At 52.8% G+C, this 19,999-nt stretch overlaps 1 protein-coding gene across 3 annotated transcripts; it reads right to left on the bottom strand.

Annotated features, from left to right (window-relative positions):
* Nucleotides 1-2,729: 2,729 nt before the first annotated feature.
* On the bottom strand, nucleotides 2,730-14,311 carry FAM110A (family with sequence similarity 110 member A). 3 transcript variants are annotated; one of them, XM_081149445.1, is made up of 2 exons: nucleotides 14,052-14,311; nucleotides 2,730-4,283 (listed from the first exon to the last, which is right to left on the bottom strand). In XM_081149445.1, exon 2 carries the CDS (start codon nucleotides 4,185-4,187, stop codon nucleotides 3,303-3,305), a length of 885 nt encoding a protein of 294 aa, XP_081005571.1. In that variant the 5' UTR covers nucleotides 4,188-4,283; nucleotides 14,052-14,311; the 3' UTR covers nucleotides 2,730-3,302. The 3 variants fall into 3 exon arrangements, with proteins under 3 accessions (XP_081005571.1, XP_081005572.1, XP_081005573.1); XM_081149446.1 differs by having other exon boundaries at nucleotides 2,736-4,283; nucleotides 14,063-14,260; XM_081149447.1 differs by lacking the exon at nucleotides 14,052-14,311 and adding an exon at nucleotides 13,887-14,038 and having other exon boundaries at nucleotides 2,736-4,283.
* Nucleotides 14,312-19,999: the final 5,688 nt, after the last annotated feature.

Genomic DNA, 19,999 nt, shown 5'->3' with positions numbered 1-19,999 from the left:
TGCAAATTTTAAGTTTGAAATTTTTCTCAATAAAGTGTTAGAGGAAATATATGAATGTTATCTGAAAAATAATATTAAACTTTTAAAAACCTGACTGGGGCATTCTGTCTTGGGCCTGGATGGACCACACAACTCTAAGCCCTCCCGTATGCATGTCTATCTGGCAGGGACAGCTGTTACCATGATCTCACCCATGTCCCCATCTTACCCTGGGTTCCTATAGCCTAAGTCTTCAGTCCCTCCATGCTCCCCCCAGTGTCAGGCAGGATGAGGGTCTTCTTTCCCTGATCTCCTTGAATGCCTCAGTAGCAGAACCAGGACCGTTTCACCAGGGACAGTAACAAGGCCCTCTAGCTACACCCCACCCTCTGCCAGGAGGGTAAAGTGAAGTCTTCTGGCAGGTGGGGTTGGATGCCTTTCCCAGGGGCCCATTACACCTTCACGACAGAAGTGAGCAGCCAGGTTGCCAGTCTCCCAAGCCCACGTGTATATAATTAGGCGGTGGGAAATAGATCAGGGGGCAGGTCTCATCCCTGACTAATTAGGGGCTGGCAGCTGGGGCCAGTCTGGCCTGGGAGCTACGACGGGGCCAGGCAGCCCCGGGGACGAGGCAGCAGCTGCAGGCCCTCCGAGGGGCTCAACGGCGGCGGCTGCTGCTCACTGCCCCTCACACTCCAACTGGAGGCAGAACAATAGAGGGGCTGTCCCCACAGCTCCCCGAGGCGGGCCAGGCTGGCAAGGCTGGAGGGCTGGCTGGGGAAATGGCCGAAGCCCCAGCTGCGGCCTCCACAGATGCCCACATGGAAGGGTAGCAGTCTCCAAACTCCTGGCAGAGGAAGCCCTCCGGAACTAGGGAGCCTCTGTTGCATTAGTCAAAGCTCAGGCTGGCCCCTTCCCCACTTTTAAGAATCCCTCCCCGCTCCTTCCCAGCAGACCCTCCCAATGCCCTACTCAGCTACCCCGGGCCCCGCTCCTGGGAACAGCTCTGGTCATCAGGCAGAAGTCCCTAAAGATCCCTGCTCCACAATATACGACTATGTGCTTACTGTTTAGCTGCCTGTCCCCTCCCCATCCCAAGACCAGGGCCCAGCAGTGTCTTACCCACTGCTGGGCATCCAGTAGGTACTCAATAAAGTGACCAGAAGGAAAAGCTGCCAGGATGGGGAAGAGGTGAGGCAGGTGTCAAAAGAATCACGGAGCCAGAGTGCCACTGATGTGGGGTATCCGCAGGCCAGAGGGCCGAGCTGCTCTGGGGCAGCCCACAGGCTACTACCTCTCCTGCTCTAAGACGAGATGACCTTCGAAGGGGACCCTCAAAAAGTCATCTTGAGGATTTAGTGACAGGATGAGTGTAAAGGGTCTGAGCCCAGCACTTAAGCCTCCTCCAGGAACAAGGGGCCTCCCAGCCTCAATTTCTTCACATGTAAAATGAGCCAAAACACCCACCTTCTTGTGTTTCTGGGGGCTGGCAGGTCACAGCAAGGGCAACACTTAGCACAAAATTCTGACCAGGTTGCCCAGAGGGGCTGGTCTTTGACACCTCAAAGGATACCATCTCTGCAGAGCCTGCCCAGATTATCCACCTGCCCTCATCACTCTTTTAACATAGGGACCAGGAGGCCCAGCTCCTACATTATCAAACCTGCTGGGTACCTGTGGGCAGCTCATCACCTTCCCTGTGTCTCGGCTCTTCATCTGTATCATGAAGGGATTAACTCCATTCTCATGGGCTCTAACAGCATCCTCTTCTTATAACCCAATTTCCCCTGTTTCCCTGAACTGCTGAGCCTAGCCCAATCCCCCAGGGGCTGGTTTAGACTATCAGACAGACAGACAGACAGCTGGACTGACCTGGATGTTTCCCAACGGAAATCTCCTCTTTATGCTTAAAATAAATCCTACATCAAACCTGTCACTAGGGCCCCCATTAGAGCTTCCTGTTTCTGAGTGCTGCAGCCAAGGCTGCCTGCGTGAAAGGAAGCACCACCCAGCCCCTCCCCTCTCCCACCCAAGGGCAGGCAGAAGCCACCCAGGCTTTCATCCTTTGTGTCCCTAGCTCTAGCACTGGCTACTCCACCAGCCAAGGTGAGGTCTCCTAACAGGTAACTAACCTGGAGAGAGACAGAAAGGAACTGAGACCTCAAAGCCCAGTGCCAGCCACTTCCTGCCCCTTCCCCCAACTCAAAGGAGACTGTGCTGTCCAACTCTTCCACTGAGGCCCAGAGGGAGATTGACTTGTCCAGGGTCACCCAGAGTTGGAGGTAAGTCCACTCATTTTGTGCTGTCCAGCCAAGTCCCTCTTCCTCCAAGAACTCCCACTTCCAACCCCCAAGTCTATGGCCTATGGGACTTCAAGTTCAGAGTTTGCCCTCTCTGAGTTTCCTGCCCCCTTGGGGACTGGGAAGGAGGTGGGGAAGTCAGAACACTCATGGTCGGGAGGGTCCATGACCATGTCAGCCTTCCCCCTGCAGTTCCCCTTCCTGGTCTGGGGGAAAGGCCCAGTCCCAGTCCCAGCTCTATCCCGACTCACTCAGTGCCCAGACCCAGTTTCTTCTTTTATGAAGAAAATGCAACAGCCTCCCTGAGGATCCCTCACACCAGGCCAACCACTGACCTCATGCGCCACTGGGTCCTGGGGTAAACTATTACTAGGTTTAGAAGGCCCCACCCCAAGACTTCTCCCACCCCTTCCCCTTGCGAACACAGAAGAGTCTGATGACCCAATCTTTGAAAAGCAAGCATTTGTGTTTATTAACCAAAGGGAGGGAAGCCAGGGCAGTGTAGACTCCTACCAGTCCCTCCTGTAGTCTACCCACCTAGGCCAGGCTGCCAAGGCCTGGAATAACAGTGGCTAGACCACTCTTCCCTGCCCCACCCTAGGGTGAGTTCCCAGGGAACCAGGGCCCACTGAGTAAGGAAGAGAAAGTCAGCAAAGGACAGAGGCCAAGGAAGGAAGGAACAGAGCCACTGGGTAGGCAGGCCTGGTAGAGATCCTTGGTCCCTCACTCTCGGGGCGGAGGGCTAAGTGCCCCAAACCCTGAGAGGAACCGAGCAGAGGTACACTCTGTCAAAGCCCCTCCATGTGAGGAACAGGGAGTGGTCCGAGGTCAAGAGGCCCCTCTCTCAGGGGTCAGTCCTTGCCAGATGCGTGCTGGCCGGCCTCTGAGCCTTTGCCCCCATACCAAGTTCACAAAAGGCGGCACTCTCTGGTCTGCCGCAAGCCAGGGAAAGGGCGCAGGAGAGGTCACGGAGACAATCCCCTCCAAGCGCTGTCCTGTGCCGAGCGCCTGCCCGGCAGAGGCCTACCCCTCGGCCGCCGGAGCCTCCCGCGCTTGCCGCAGCCCGTACAGCCACTTGATGACGCGGGCGTTGCGCTCGATCACCGACACGCCGTAGGGCACGCGCTCCCGCGCCCGCTCCTCCACGGTGGCGGAGCTGCGGCGCGAGCAGCCCCCCTCGGAGCTGCCCGGCCCGGCGCTGGGCCCGGCCAGGGACACTATGTCTGAGCTGGCCCGTGCCAGGTGAGCCACACCCAGCCCCCGTGCCTCCTCTGGGTCCAGGCCGCAGAAGTTAAAAAATCGCTCCAGGTCGGCCGCCGCCCGGGAGAAGCGCTCACTCAGGTCCGACTTGGAGCGCTGCACACCCGGGGGCCGGGCCGGGCTGGAGGCGGCAGTGTCCGGGGCCGGGCTGGGCTGCGCAGGTGAGGCCGGCAGGGGGCGGACGTCCACGCGGCGGACCGCGGCCGTGCTGGGAGGCGGGCGTGGGGAGGCGCCGGGGGGGTCCTGGGGGGCCACCTCTGCCCGTCCGGGGGCACGGCCGGCCTCGGCAGGGGACACGGGGCTATCGCACAAGTCGATAAGGCTGCTAAGGATATCCAGGTCCAGCTGGGGCCGGCGGCAGGGGCCAGGCAGGACCCGGCGGCTGGAGGTGAGCACCGTGCGGCGAGTCCCGGGGCTGAAGAGCGGCTGCTTGGACAGCAGGGGCTGCACAGGCTCCTGGCGGGTGCTGGCCACCTGCAGGCTCTTGACATACTTGGCCTTGTCGGCCTCCAGCCGCTCCACCGCGCTGGGTTTCCGCGCTCCGCCGTCAGCCGGGCGCCGCAGCAGGTAGCCCGGGACCTTGGTCCGCAGGCGGAAAGGTAGGGCAGGGGTGTCCCGGGCTCCAGGAGGCAGCATGTCCACGGGCATGGCTGTTACATACCCCAAGGCTTCTGTGTGAGGAGCCTGGAGAGATGAGGCGACAGCGATCCAGGCAGAAAGTTGGCAGCTGGATGCCGGCAACGGCTGCAGGGGAGGAAAGAAAGAGGCTGAGCACCTCAGACAAAGGCTCAGCAAAGACTGAAGGGGCTGCAGACGCCTTCCCCTTTAAACGCCGAGGCCACGCCTCTGATTCACAGAAAGCCAATCAGGAGGCAGGAAGCACCCGCTGAGGTTGAGGCTCCGCCCACACCCCTGCCCTCCCGCGAGGAAGGCCCAGCTGAGGCCGAGAGAAAGACGCGCGCAGCCCGAGCGGAACAGAGAGGGCAAGGCACGCTTCACAGGAGGCAACGCGGGCTCCGAGCTGCGTGCGGGGCACCGGCCGGCTCAACCGCAGCAGGTGCCCTTAGCAGCTCCATTTTGCAGATGGAGAAACTGAAGCTCAGGGAGGCAACGAACTTGATTAAGCTAATCCAGCAAGTTGGTGGCTCTACTCCTTGCCTCCGAGCCAGGCGGTGCTGCCACAGGCAAACAAGAGAAAGGGCTCCAACCCAATCTGGACTGCCCACAGGGAGCCTGGTGCCACTTCCACACCTCACCTACCCAAACAGGAAGCTGCTCCGTGCCATGCACCCGCCCAGACATGCCAGGCCCCAGGCACAGCGCAGAGCTTGTGGGGGAGGGGTAGAAAGTCGCCGCCCCCGCCGCAGTGGCGCACAGGCACCATCAGCTTCCACTGTGGGGCTCCATGAACACCTCTCACAGGGAAACGTCAGTCCCAAACTATGCTGCTCCAAGAGTGGCTGGGAATGCCTAAGATCACACAGCCCTGCTTGGGGGGCATCCAGCAGACTTTAAAAAAAAAAAAAAATACCATGACTTTATTGATTTCAGAGAGAGGAAAGGAGAGGGAGAGAGAGAGATAGAAACATCAATGATGAGAGAGTCATTGATCTGCTGCCTCCTACACGTCCCCTACTGGGGATCGAGCCCTCAACCGGTGCATGTGCCCTGACTGGGAATCAAACCGTGATCTCCTGGATCTGAGGTCGACGCTCAACCGCTGAGCTGTGCCCAGCCGGGCCACCCAGCAGACTCTTGATCTGTCAGCAGCCATAGCATGGGCACCCATAGGCAGGAGTGCCCACGCCTGGGTGCACAAGTACCCACATGACACTTAGGCATCAGAGCCCTGTATCCCAGGCACCAGGCCATCCCTGTCCCTTTTTCCAGGTAAGGGCTGGGGCCACAAAGTGCCCCCACAGCCTCCCTGCAGATGGGCCAGAAGAAAACCTGTAGACCAAGTCCTGAACTTTCTCACCTGTTCATTGGGGGAGGCGGACTTTGTCAAGGTGATAACCAAGAAGACGTATAGTTCAGACCATCTAGAGTGGTGCTGTCTAATTCAATAGCCACTATAGCTACAACCTTAGCTTTAAATTTAAATTAAATAAAAATTTACAAGTCAGTTCCTGAATCACACTAGTCACACTTCAAGTGCTCAAGAGCCATATGTGATGGCAGCACAGTACAATAGACAGCACAGACTGGAACATGCCCATCCTTAGCAGAAGGTATTGGACAGACCCACCTAGGCATCCAGAATTCCAGGAGGGAAAAGTCTAGATTGGGGTGGGGAGGCAGGGATCTCTACTGTGTGCTAACGTTTGACACTGTCCTCTCCTGTAATCAGTGAGATGGGTCACTGTCACCTCATTGTACAGATGGAGAAACTGAGACTCAGAGAAGTGGCCAACCTAGGTCCCAGAGCAGGTAAATAAGACCCACGTCATATGAAGCTGAAGTTACTTGTCTATTATGTTTACGGTTGTTCCCATTCCTCTAAAATACCAGCTCCATGAGGGCAGGGGGTATCTGTTTTGTTCAGAGTACGTAAGTTTTAAGATATTGCTCTCAATACATAATAGATATTCAATATAGTTTTATTGACTTAAAATGCCCAAGGGGGCCAAATGTGAATGGCCGGTCCAGGGATAAACTAAAGAGGGGCACACCCAGTCTGCTGTGGGCAATGGGGCCAAGGTGGTAAGTGTAGAATATTCTAGGAAGCTGGAAATCCAGACGTGCAGGAAAATTCTAGATTCTTAAATGTTAGCAATATTCAATAAAAATAATTTTTAAAGCATTGCATGCTCGGGGCAAACAAAACACGTTTGGAAGCTACCTGCCAGCACCTCCACCCTCCCATCTGGCCCCCCACCCCAGTCTGGGAGCTTTGCTGCAATAGCAAGTTGAGAACAGAACCTTGGGGGCTGCTGGCCCAGAGCCAGGGCTCCCCAGGTAGACGGGATGGAGTAGTTGGGAAAGGAAGGCTGCCCCACTCAGGGCTGACCCCCGGGGGACCTCAGGAGGGAAGGGTCTGATAGGAAAGGCAGCCTCGCTGAGCCCTGTCCAAGTAGCTACACTGCCCCACCCCCGACCAGCCGCCTCCCAAACCAGTCCAACTTGTCGGCGGCGGCGGTTCCCGGGCACTGTCCCACTACCTGGGAAACACGGGCGAAGGAGGTCAGATGGGCAGGGCCTGGGCAGAAGCCCCGCGCGCCCCGCTCCGGCCCCCACCCTCTCTAGCCCGACCTGTCGCCCCGGGCCTACCCCCGGGCAGGTGCGAGGCGCCGCAGGCCCACCTGCCCGGGCCTGGCCACCCACCGGCCGCGCGCCGAGTGCCAGCAGCCGCGCCTCTTACAGGCTCGCTTTGCTTATCTGTGAAACGCCGTTAAAAATAGACCTCCAGGTCACCGGGAGGATGGCGAGATAAACAGGTCGAGCACATTCTTCAGCATCTGGCTCTCCACGAACCCGGCTCCTAGTTTTTCTTGGACAGACCCAACTCCGCAGACCGCCCTCCCCGCCTCGCAGGGGTCCCTAAGCCCGCTCGGGAAGGGTCTGTTCAGGCTGGGAGCGCACGGGAGGCGCTGGATAGAGGCCAACCCCTCAGCCGATCCGCACAAGCCCCATTTCACAGGCGGGCAAACGGAAGTGCGGGGGCTCCTGCGAGTGGAAGCCAGGGTCGCGGTCCCCAGGTGGGGCTCGTCCTGAGCCTCCGAGCCTCCTCTCGTCACCCAGCGCCTCACCCACGGATTTCAAACGCTACCCACAAATGGCTTCAGAAGCGCGGGCCCCGGGCCCTCCCGGTCGGCATCTCCAGGGCATGAACCCCCACCCTGCCCCTCCCCACCGGCTTCCCTGAAAGCAGCCTCAGAAGGGGGGGGGGCGGCTCGGGTCCCGGCCCGGCTTCTGCCCTGCCCTGCTTCGGAGCAATCCTGGGCACCCCCCGGGCGGAGGAGGCCGCGAGCCGGCGCGCTGTGTGGCTCTGGCCGCTGGTCACCCCTCTCTGAGCCCGGGTTGGCCTGCTCTTAAGTGAGGGCGCTGACGACACGCTGTCTGCCGGCTCCATCCACGCCGAAGGTGAGCCCCCGCCTCGTGCGCGCGTTCCCCAGGAGGAACGGGCGCCCCGCCGCCCCTGCCCCGACCCCGCGCCCCCGGCCCGGCCCGGCCCGCACGTACCGGCTGCGCCCGCGCCGCCGCGCCGCGCTCCTCCCGCCCGGCCCACCCGGGGCTCGGGTAACAGGCTTTGCGCAACTTCCGGCGGCCGGCCGCGAGCAGGTGAACCCGTCGACCAGGTATTAACCCGAAAAGGAGTGAGCAGAAAGCTTGCAGCCGCCAGGACCCGAGCCCAGACGCGCCAGGACCCGGCCCCGGGCCCACCCCAGGAAGCTCCTCCGTGAGCCAGGGCGCTCTCGCTCCACAGCTGCGCTGGCCCATCCGCTGCAGCCCCCGCGGCCCGCTCCGCAAGCGTGCCCCCCGTGGAGACAGAAAAACCGAGTCCTGCTCCCCACAGCCACAGTGACCGCCAGGGCGTGTTCACTGTGCCGGGCGTGAGAGTGCTTTTCCTGGTGTCAATTAACCCTCTTAACCCTCCCAACAACTCCTATGAGGTGAGCTCTACTATCACCCACACTTGACTAATGGAGTTCTGAGGATGGGACAGGCTGAATCAGTTGCCCAAAGGCACCCCGAGGAGTCCAACCTGGGCACTTTCCCTCCAGACCAAGCCTTACCTTAATGCCACCCCTTTCTAGCTGTGTGTCCCTGAGCAGACTGCTCAGCCTCTCTGATCCTCAACCTCTCTGTCAAGTGAGGAGGGTCCCACCTTCCAGGCCAGGTCAGGGTGAGTTCTTAGGGCCTGAGAGTGCCTATAGAGGCTTTGAGCAAGCTGTAAACATTAGTAACAACAGCAATAATAGTAATAATAACTATTATTTTTGAGTGCCAGGCACTTGTACTTATTTAAATCTCTGGACAACACACACACCCGGGGAACTATTTAATCCCCATTTTCAGAGGAGACAGTAGTACCAGCCTAAGCCCTGTTATGCCACTTCAGGTGCACATTTGATTAGGCCAGTTTCCACAGCGATCCTGAGGCCCAGAGAAGGAAGTGCCCCCAGCCTCAGACCCCAGGGAGGCTGAAGAGGGCCCAGTTCCATGTCTGTGCCTGGAGACAAGTAAGACAGAATTGGGGTGCAGGGCCTGAGGGGACAGGAAGTGACTCAGGGAACAGCTCTCTACCCTGGGAGTGAGTCAACCCTGAGGCCCCCTCCAAGCCCTGGGTCCTGATTTTAGAGGGTTGAGGGGAGGCAACAAGACCATCATTCCCCACAGTGGCCTGCTGGGTCCCTGCCTGGCCCTCCACTGAGGCAACAATGGGGTGGGAGATGGTTCAGTTGGACACAAATAGTAGTGAAAGCAAAGCAGTAACAATTTTCAGAATAAAATAGGCAAGAATTTTTCTGTGTGCTTTCTTTGTACTTGGCAGTCTTCTAAGCTCTTTATATATGCTAACCCTGTGGGATAGGTACTACTATTACGCCTGTTTTACAGTTGAGAAAACTGAGGCACAGAGAAGTGGGAACACTTGCCTGAAATCATGAAGCTGGTAAATGGCAGAGCCAGGATTTGAACTCAAGTGTGGGTGTTGGGGAGAGGCAGAGAACAGTTTTCCAGTATTGGGCTTTGGCCACTCATCTAGGGACTCCTAAGGAATCTACAGCCTCCCTCTCTGGACCCCAGAGGGAGAAGCTGCCTTAGGAAACACTCCCTGGCTGTGGTTCTGGGTGTCAGTTTCCTCAGCTATAAAATAGGGGCAATAATAGCAGTGTCTTCCCAACAGAAATTAGATCTCATCACTACTCTACTTAAAACTACTGTGGCTCCCCATCACCTTAGAATAAAATCCAAATTCTCCACTTGGCCCTCAGGCCCTCCCAGATCCAATCCCTGCTCTCCCTTCCCACCTCATAGTCAACCTTTTCTGCTCCAGCCACACAGCCCTCCCAGCTGCTCCTGAACACACCAAGCTCTTTCCTGCCTCAGGGCCTTTGTACCATCTTTTCTCTACCTGGAACCTCTTCTCCTTCAGGTCTCGCTTCAAATGTCACCTCCTCAGAGAAAACTCCCTGACCACTCTGAGGCGCCCACCCACTCTCTCACCTGGTCTGTTCCCTTCCAAGCATTTATTACTCCCTGTCATTTCAGATGTTCACTTTTTTGTCACCTGTTTCCTGTCTCCCCCACTGGGCTGGGAACTCCATCCCACTCTTTCATACTGTCTTCCTCCAGGGACCAAACACAAAAGGGGACACCACTGACCAAGCTACCTCAAAGGGCTGGAACCAGGCTACCTCAAAGGCCAAGGCTCCTCAGCACCAAACTTCCTTCCAACCCCCAACCCTGCCCCAGGCCTTCCCCTACCCCTCCTCCAGCCTCAAGTCACCCCCATTCAAGGTGGGCTCTGGCCACTTCTAACTGAGCCCTGTTCTGTCTCCAAACTTCAAGACACTACGTCCAAACCCCTGCACACACTGGGTCTGCTGCCTGCAGTGCCCTTTTCCACTCCATCTCCCTGGCCAACTCTGTAGCATGGACTCCGGAACCAGCTCCACTGGTGATCAGTTATTCAACTTCTCCACGTCTCCGTTTCCTCAACTGTAAAACAGGACTCCTAACAGTGCCTCCCTCCCAGCATGAGGCCTGTGCATGACAAATGTCACCAAAGTGTGAGCAGTGATAACTATTCAACCAACCAGATGCCCTAGTGCCTAGCTCCTGGGTTGTGCCTTTGTCAGCCCAGGATGTTAACCCACCCCTGTCAGGTTATAAATCCAAGATTGCAGAATCACTTAAATAGGCATGTCTCCAAAGAAGGTGAACAAACAGACAATAAACACATGAAAAGATGCTCAGCATCACTAATCATTAGGAAAATGTAAGTCAAAACCACAATGAGATACACGTCACATCCATTAAGATGGCCATTAAAAAAAAAATCCAAAAAACAAGCAAACAGAAAATAACAAACACTGATGAGGATGTGGAGAAACTAGAACCTTTGTGCACTGTTGGGAATATAAACGGTGCAGTCACTGTGGAAAGAGTATGGCAGTTAGGTGAAAATTTTAAAATAGAATTACTATAGGATCCAGCAATTCTACTTCTTGGTATATACCTAAAAGAATAGAAATCAGGAAATTGAACAAATATCTGTACACCCATGTTCATAGTAGCATTAGTCACAACAGCCAAAAGGTGAAAGCAACCCAAGTCACTATTAATGGATTACAAAATGTTACATATACATACAATGGAACATTATTTAGCCTTAAAAAGGAAGGAAATTCTGACACATTCTATAACATAGGTAAACCTTGAAGACATGCTAAGTGAAATAAGCAGACACAAAAGACAAGTATTGTATGATTCCAATGATATGAGTACCTAGAGTAGTCAAGTTCATAGAGACAGACACTAGAACAGTGAGCGCCAGGGGCTAGAAGGGAAGAGAATGGGGCATAGTGTTTAATAAATATAGAATTTCCATTTGGAAAGATGAAAAGCTCTGGGGATGGATGGTGGTGGTGGTTGCACAACATGTGAAGGTCCTTAATGACACTGAACTGTACACTTAAAAATGGTTTAAATGGTCAATTTTACCTTAATACATTTTACAAAAAGAAAGAGTACAGAGTCTGGAGCTGGACTTCATGGATTTGAATTCCAGCTCTAGGTGACTTTGTGCAAGTTAATAAACCTCTCTAGTGCTCAGTTTCACTTTGTAAGGTGGAAATAATAACAGTGGTAACTACCTTACATCATAGCATTGAGGGAATTAAATTAGCTCATACTTATAAAGTACTTAGCACACAATGAGTGCTCAAGAGGTGTTAGTGATTTTCATTCTTTGCTGAGGGGGCAGGAGGTATAGTTTCTGATGTTTATAATTTCCATGACATTCTGTATCCCACCCCCACCCCTTTCTTCCACCTGCTTCTCTCCTTCTCTTCAGCAGAAACCCAGCCGAGATTTGGGTGGAGACAGGGAGGCCCTCACCAGCCTCTGAGGAGGATCAGGAAGGCTCCAAGCAGCAGGGAGGGGGCTGGCCAGTAGGGTAGCCTCAGCTCAATTTCAGTCCAGCTGTCAGGGTCAGAAACACCTGACTAGCTGGGTATCCCCCAGGGCCACCCCAGGCTCCAGGCTATTTCTGGAGTCTCCCTAGACACTCGTGCCCTGACCTGCCTGGCGTCAGCCTTGCCCAGAGTCAGCCTTGCCCAAGGCGGCCTTGCACAAACCTCAGGAAGGCAGAGGTGAGCAGGCCCTGGGAAGGATGCGGAGGCAGTCACCTAAGGCAGCAATCTTCTATTTGGCCCACTGAAGGCCCGCCTCCATCAACTCAATTCTCTGGGTCTCCATTTGCACCTGAGGTAGCAAAATGGGGACAAAGGCGCTTGCAGTGAAGAGAGTGTGAAAGATACCATGTGCAAAGCCTTAGGGAAGGACCTGGCACAAGGATGGGGAAAGTGTGGATTGGGACAGACCCATAGCCAAGGCCACTTCCTGGCCTGAACTGCCCTCTGTCCAGGCCTGAGCTCACCATTATAGCTTCTTATCTTGGACCAGAGATGTGAAGAAACTTGCCCAAAGTAACACAGCAAGTCAGTCACAGATCACAGACAGGGCAGTGGTCTTTTGATTAAATATATAATCTAATAGACAGATATATAGATACAGATATATAGATATACAATTTTTACCAGGTGATATATACACATGGCTCAATTCAAGAGCTATAAAGGGAATGAAGTAAAAATAAACTCCCTCCCACTCCTGTTCCCAGCTACCCAATTCCCCTCCCTGCAGACATCACTGTAACCAGATAGTGTGTCCTTCCAGGGAGATTTTAGGCAGATATAAGCAATAATGGACATATATTCTTTCTTTTTTTTTTTTTTACACACATATGGCAACACACTGTGTGTACTGTTTTCACCTTGCTCCTTTTACTCAATAATATGTTGTTCTTCATATATGTTAATATATTCATTATAATGTTATTAATACGCTTAATATGTTGACTAATATGTGTTGTGCCACCTCAGTACCTAAAGAGCCCATCGGCCCCTACTGCTGCCACTTAGCCTGGGTCCAGTCTCTCCCTATTCCACGCCACGCTGCAGCATAACTGCACCTACATCACTTTGCCTAGAAGTGGAACAGCTGGACTGAGGGATGCACTTGTAATTGTGACAGAGATGGGGGGCTGTGCTGCATAGAGACCTTATGAGTTATCTTCAGCCAGCAGAACACACCACAAATGGTCAATAATGTCAGCTTTAGTTACTTTGATTACAGAGGTTGCTGGCACCCCTAAGTTCTGCACTGGAGGCGAGTACCTCGCTTAACTCATCCTAAACCCCCTCCTAGCATCAAATTCCAGGTGGGGAAGATGATAAACTCACTAAAAAGTGATACATAGAGGATAGCAAATGGAGCAACTGCTACAAAACAGACAAGGGGAGGGCAGGCCATATGGCATATGAAGTCAATAAATATTTGTTGAAAGAATGAATGAAAGACTTTTTTTCTTCTGAGTTCCCAGAGCTCTTATGCCCAGAGCCAGGAAAGTTTGGAGGAGAGAAGATAACTCCCCATGAAAAAATCCAAGACTCTCAGATGCTATGATTCTGAGTGTCTAGGATTCTAAGACTGAAGCCAGACAGACTGGGAGCCAACTGCAGCAGTGCCAAGTCTGACTGTGTGACTTTGGGCAAGGGTCTTATCTTCTTAGAACCTCAGTTTCCCCACCTGCAAAAGGAAACCAACAATAGCAACCTGGGGGTGGAGGTGAGGGTGGGGGGTCTCCAGGAGGCAGGACATAGTCTAGGTCAGAAGGGCACCTGGAAGAGTCCTAGCCCCACCCCCAACTCCAAAGTCTCTAGCGGCTCTGGTGACTAGTGGCTTCCTCTGAGGGGCTGCCTCGATCCTTTTCCCCAATCTGGGCCAGATTCCCAAGAGTCCAACAGTGACTCCAGGATCAGAGCACTTGTTGCCTACGAGGCATCTAGCCCAGAAATGTCAGTCCCGCCCTAAACTCCCGGAGCGGCCCTCTGAGAGAGGAACAGCCCAAGTCCAAGCCCTAGCGTGCTGGAGAAGGCAGATACCCAGAGAAGGCACCCAAAGATGGTGTGGGGTCAAGAGGGAGGTGATCCACCCAGGGCTCCATGGGCCGTGTCCCTGCTGCTAGGAGGCTGAAAAAGTGACCACCAGTTGCCCCTCTCACAGCAGATCTAGATCTACCCAGGCTAGAGACGGCGAGGTGGAGCAGAAAGTCCTGACCTGGATTCTCCGCCGGACCGCGCCTCTCTGAGTCTCAGCGTTCTCATCTGTGAAATGGGTTCCACCGCCTCCCCGCAGGTATGACCGGGGAGGACACACACTGCAGGCTCCCGGTGAACGGAGCCCCCAGACCAAGCTCGCGCCCCCGACCACCCGCGCCCTCACCTGGAGCCCACCCTAGGTGACTCCCGGCTCTTCCAGTTCGCGTCGCGGAGAGGCTGACAGCTCGCACCCCGGCCGGGAATGGCCACGCCCAACGCCGCTCCGGGGGGCCAGGCCCGCGGGACGACCCGCCGCGACCTCTTCGGAGCCGTCCTCCGCACCCGAGTTGAGCGGGGGGACGTGGCCGTCCCGAGGAGCCCACCGGAACGAAGGTCCCGGGCGCAGAGGAAGGGGAAGTGAGCGTGCCTCCTCCCTCCACCCCCGCCACGGAAATGGTTTGCTCCGGACATCCTGATTGGTTCCTCGCTTCCGTTCGAACGCCGCGCCGCCCGGGTTGCTAGGCGACCGTTTAACTTCGGCTGCGCCGGGAGCCGGCGACTCGGCAGCCCCGCCCCGCCCCGCCCCTTCGCTCCGGCCTCGGGTTCTGCCCGCGGCCGCCGTAGCCCGGCTGCCTCGACGCTCAGCCCGGACTCTCTCCTGCTTCCCAGCTGCATGAGGCACCGGTTAGGGTCCCGGGGCTGGTTCCTGGTCCTGACTTTGCAGCTAACTCGCCGTATGAGCCCGCGCAAGCGCCTTTCCCTTTCTGTACCCTTAACAGCGCAACGAGTGGGTTCATTTTAAAATGTGCAAACCCAGCCGTCTCGAAATTTACTACCGAAATGACCAAAGATAGGAGCAAAGACTTATGAAGCCCAGCGTTATGTATCATAGCAAAATAATGGAAACAACCTTAATGCTCGGCGAAAGGGGATTGGTTATATAAATCCATTCTGCGGAAGAGCTAAGTTTATTGAGCTTTTTACATGACATAACTCTTGTCAGTGCTCATGGCATGACCCTTTGAGATGGGTACCTTTAATTATCCCCACTTACTGATGGGGACTATTATGCGGTCATTAAAAATGGTGTAGTTAAAAGATATTTAAAGTATGAAGAACAGGCTAAGAAAGTGTTGGGTTTTTTAAAAGTATGTTTCAAAGCACTATGCACAACATAAGTATGCATTAAATACATAATTGTATCACATGTATAGATGTATACTCATAATAACTGCAATTAATTTTTTCTTTGTGCTTTTGTGGATTTTCCAAATTTCCAACATTTAAACATGTCAAAAAAAATTTTTTAACAGGATTATATTAAGTTAACTCAAAAGGCTCTTAGAGATGAGGAAATTTCATAGCTGTGAGTCACTGAGTCTAGGGCATTGCTCAATTTAGAACCAACCTCGGTTTTCTATTCCAGCTAGTGTCTTTCAAATTCTTGGATTGGATTGCCAATGATTAAGCACTTACTGAGTAAATGCCTTGGGTAGATAGGGGAGGGGGCTAATAATATACCAATAGCTCACAGCTGGGTGTTCTGGCCTGGGCACCTACCAAATCAGAACAGCTACTGTCAGAAACAGGGCATCTGGCTCTATCTGTGAGGACCAGCTAAATATCAAACCTGGCACTAACTGTGCCCTCTGCTAGATTGTGCTTGAGGCCCCACACACCTTGTCTCACTTGACTTTATTACTATCTGAGAAGATAGATTCTATTATTCCTATTTTATAAATGAGAAAACAAAGGTTTGTCTGGATCCAGCAGAAGTCCTCTTAACTATTTTGTTATTTCCCTGTGTAAATGTGCAAGGCCTGTTTGGCAGTAGCAGTGAGGAAAGGCAATGAGGGTCCTGTGATCCTAAAATACAGAGAAAACTGAGAAGGGGGAGATCCAGACTTTGTACTTCCTGAGGCTTATACAATTTAGAGAATCTTACTTAAGAAAAGAACTACAAAATTACAAATATAAAATTAAGTAATGAAGATTATTAGGTTAGAAAGATAAAAGAAATCAGGACAAATGACAAATTCCACAAACATTACAAAATCCAGAAAAATAATATTACTTTTATGAATAACCCCCATAATACTTTCCACAAACATGTAAGACCTTCGTATGTACTGAGATATAACCTCTGGCTCGTGTTTTCATGTCACAGTACCTCTTGAGTCAGCTCAGTGTGCTAGGAAGAGGCATTCCTGGAATGTCAGTTGGTAATAATTTATTCACAAAAGTGACTGGAAACAACATAAATAAAACCACTAAATCCAAATGAAATGTCACAGTCCTCTCAGCCAGATCCCCAAAATGCTAGCACTCACTCCTACATCATCTAACACAGGGGAAGTGAGAGTGAAAAGAGAAGGTGGTTTTAACAGAGTGAGGTTAAAATGCCTTGATTTGGCAGATTTTACTAAAGCATGTAACCATGTGAACACATTGCTAGACCTCAGCTTCCCCATTTTAGGGTCAGGAATGACGACAATGGTGTGGTGTTCAGATTCTTCTCTAAGGTCTACACCTGTAATCAGGGCTTGGGAGATATTTGAGATGCCTTGATAAAGAGCCTGCTGGCCCTAGCATCTTCAAAGCTTGCCTCTGCCCTGCATGCCCTGGAGCTTAAAATAAATAAAACAACATAAAAATGCTGAGCCTCTGCCCTGGCTGGTGTGGCTCAATTGGTTGGAGCATAAACCAGTGCACCGGAAGGTCGTGGGTTCAATTTCCAGTCAGGGCACATTTCTCTCTCTCTCTCTCTCTCTCTCTTTCTCTCTCTCTCTCTCTCTCCCCCCCCCCTTCCTCTCTAAAACCAATTTTTAAAAGAATGCTGAGTCTCATTCCCAGAGTAAAAAAGTGAGGCAAAAAGAGGGCAGAAAGAATCTCCCCTGGACTCCAAACTAGGCCTCACAAAGAGAGAGATCATTTGGGCACATTCAGAGTTTAGAACTCTGAGCATCTCCACCTGCCAACAGCGTATTGGTGATACCCCTATCTCCAAGGGTTCCTTAAGTACTTGTGCCAATTCAGAGAGACTGAAAGCACCCCAGTCCTACCCCTCCCTAACCATGTAGGGGTGGGGAGGGAGAGCCCGTGAAAATAAGGTGGACAAGCTGTCATTAGTGTGCCCAGATCAGAGGGAGCGGGAGGATCATTATGACCTTATCCTGACCCAGCACGTGAGCAGCAATAACACAGTGCCCTGTGCACAGGCCTGAAGCTGTTTCCATGCCTCCTCCAGCACCCTGACCTTGGCTGTGTTTTCTTCACTCCACTCGAAACCGAGATGAAATCAGCCTCAGATGTTAGTTCCCTATCTTCTGTGCACCCCATAGCTGTACTTTGTTTTGTTTCCTTTCATTGAAAGGGAGTTCTCTCTCTACATATTTGCTTACATCTGAACTCTTCTGGAAGGACCCACCAGCTACTGGGCTGACTGGGGACTAGAGAAAGAAGAAAAGCATTTTAGAAAATAATTTTTATACTTTTTGAATTTTGTACCTTATAAATGTCTTATCTTTTTTTTAATCCTCACCGGAAGATATTTTTTTTCCATTGCTTTTCAGAGAGAGTGGGGGAGAGAGAGAAACTCCGGTGTGAGAGAGACACAGTGATTGGCTGCTTCTGGCCTGGGGCCGGGGACCAAGCCTGCAGCCGAGGTCCGTGCCCTTGGCCAGAATTGAACCCGGAACCCTTCAGTCCATGGGCCGACACTCTAACCACTGAGCCAAACTGGCCAGAACTATATTATCTATTTTTTTAAAAATAAGTAACACCATTAAGGATACTCTATGAGAGAATAAAATAAGGCAGTGAATTAAAAGACAACTCAGCCCAGCCGGGCATGGCTCAGCAGTTGAGCATCGACCTAGGATCCAGGAGGTCGGGGTTTGATTCCCGGTCAGGGCACATGCCCGGGTTGTGGTCTGGGCAGCAGATCAATGACTCTCTCATCACTGATGTTTCTATCTCTCTCTCTCCCTTCCTCTCTCTGAAATCAACAAAGACATATTTAAAATATATATATATTTACTACAGCATTGCTATTAATTTAAAAAAAAAAACAAAACACACAAAAAACCCACAACTTAATTTCCTGGCTACAGGGCAATGGGAATGGTGAATGAGACTGGAATGGAATACCATACAGCCATAAAAAATGATGGTTTTGAAGAATATTGAGTGACAGGGAAAGCTTTTTTTGATAATGTATCTCCCAATTCATTTATTTGTTCCAGAAATATTTTTAAGACCTACTATGTAGATACAAGCACATCTTCCTGAGCTTCAGTTTCCTCACCTATAAAAATGGGATTTAACCATGCCTACCTCCCAGGCTTGTGAAAGGCACAGCACCCTGACTGACTCTCAGCACCCCAGGGCTATTGCTCCTGCTGCTTATGAGGTTGCTTGACAGTATAAACTCATGAGGCAGCATGTCCCCAGGTGTCACTCCCCTGCCCAAACCCTCCAAGGACTCCCCAACAAGCTCTGAATACCATAGCCTTTGGAAGCTGACCCTTGCCAACTTCATCTTCTACCACCTTCCCCCTCAGCCCAACTTGATCCAACCACTCGCCCTCATGTTACTTCTCAAATACACCGAGCACCCTCAAGCCTCAGGGCCTTTGCATATGCTGTTCCTTCTGCCCAGGCCCTTCTTCCCCACACAGCTGCCCCCTTACCTCCTTCAGGTCTCTGCTCAAACATCATCCTCCCCAGGAAACCCCTCAGCCTCCCCTCATCATTCACATTTCTCTTCAAAGCACTCCAACCTCCTGACACTTGGTGGGTCCCTGTGCTTGTGTCTTGTCTGTCTCCTCCAGTGACTGTGAGCTCCCAGAAGGCAGGGTCCACACTTCTCTTGCCCACTTTTCCCACAATCACCACAGTAAAGGCTCTGAGAAGTACTGGGTCAGAAACATTTCTCTTTGCTTACTCTACTATTTCCCAAACATATTCAACCCTGAAGCCCTATGCCTCACAGCACTTAATAAACAGCCCACAGAAACAGTGAAAATACTTTCTCCCGAGGATGGGTCTCTAGGATGTGACTAGGGACACTTCCTCCTCTGCTAGAGCCCCCTTTAAAGTATAGGGTGCCTACCCTAGGACCAGACTGCCCAGACACAGGAGCTGTCCTCAGTCTCTAGTTCCCCACAGTTCATGCCCCTCAAACCACCTTGGTGCCTCCAGAGGGCCAGGTTCCACCTGCCAAAGACTCAGGCCCAGCTTCCTATGGTCATATTCCAGGTCTGAGGACACACCCTGCTGGTCAGCCACACTGTTTGCTTCCCCCCATTTGCCAGGCTGGGTGGCCCTGGGCTGGGCCCTTCTTATCTCTGAGCTTCAATTTCTCCATCTGTACAATGGACTTAGGAAGGTGCCCAGAATACACAACCCCATCGAGGTTCTGGGTTTCTGTCCTTGGAAAGTTTTTTTTTTCCTAAACCAGGCAGGATCAGAGCAACCTCAAGGCCCAAGGTGCCAACACCTCATGGGGCGCATGGATTTCCAGGAAAAGCGTGCAGCCAGGAGGCCCAGCAGGGGAGGGCTCCGCTCAAGAGGAGCCCCCTGAGAGCCAGCCCATGGAGGAGAGACTGTTCCATGACGTGACCGCTTGTCTGTCCTGCAAGCTTGAACCCAGGCTGGAACGGAGATTGCCATCTGCAAACCCCTCGTAGAGTCAGCCTGATTGCAGTTGATGTTCATTCTGATACAAATCAACACCCCTCCCCTGACTCCTGCTATGTGCTGGTTCCGGAGCAGGTTGTTGCCTGACTTGGCCAAGTGTGTAAAGTAATTTCCACACCTGGCAGCATTCACAGACTAGTACCCGTGACTGTTCCCCCCCCCTTACACAGGGGTCCAATTTGTCTTGCAGCTCAAGACGTGTCTCGTATGTAAGTTTCCCTTAATAAACTCTATTAATTACCAGACTGAAGCGGCTAGCCTCTCTCTTTGGTTTTTCCCTGCCCTCAGCTTAGGGAGGGAGATTTTTCTCTGGGTCTGGATGTATGAACAACCCTCACAGCCTCCATGACCAACTCCCTGCCCTGTGTAGCCGCTCCAGCAACACCCAGCTGCTTGGAGCTGCCCCTCCACGCCACCACCCACTGCTCCCCT

Source organism: Miniopterus schreibersii (assembly GCF_964146895.1).
Source record: "Miniopterus schreibersii genome assembly, chromosome: 10".
NCBI lineage: Eukaryota > Metazoa > Chordata > Mammalia > Chiroptera > Miniopteridae > Miniopterus > Miniopterus schreibersii.
The sequence above is the reverse complement of the archived record's forward strand: the minus strand, read 5'-3'. Positions and strand labels throughout refer to the sequence as shown.

Bases quoted from the DNA above. Each gene is read 5' to 3' on its own strand.
- FAM110A (XM_081149445.1), bottom strand. From the start codon at position 4,187: ATGCCCGTGGACATGCTGCCTCCTGGAGCCCGGGACACCCCTGCCCTA.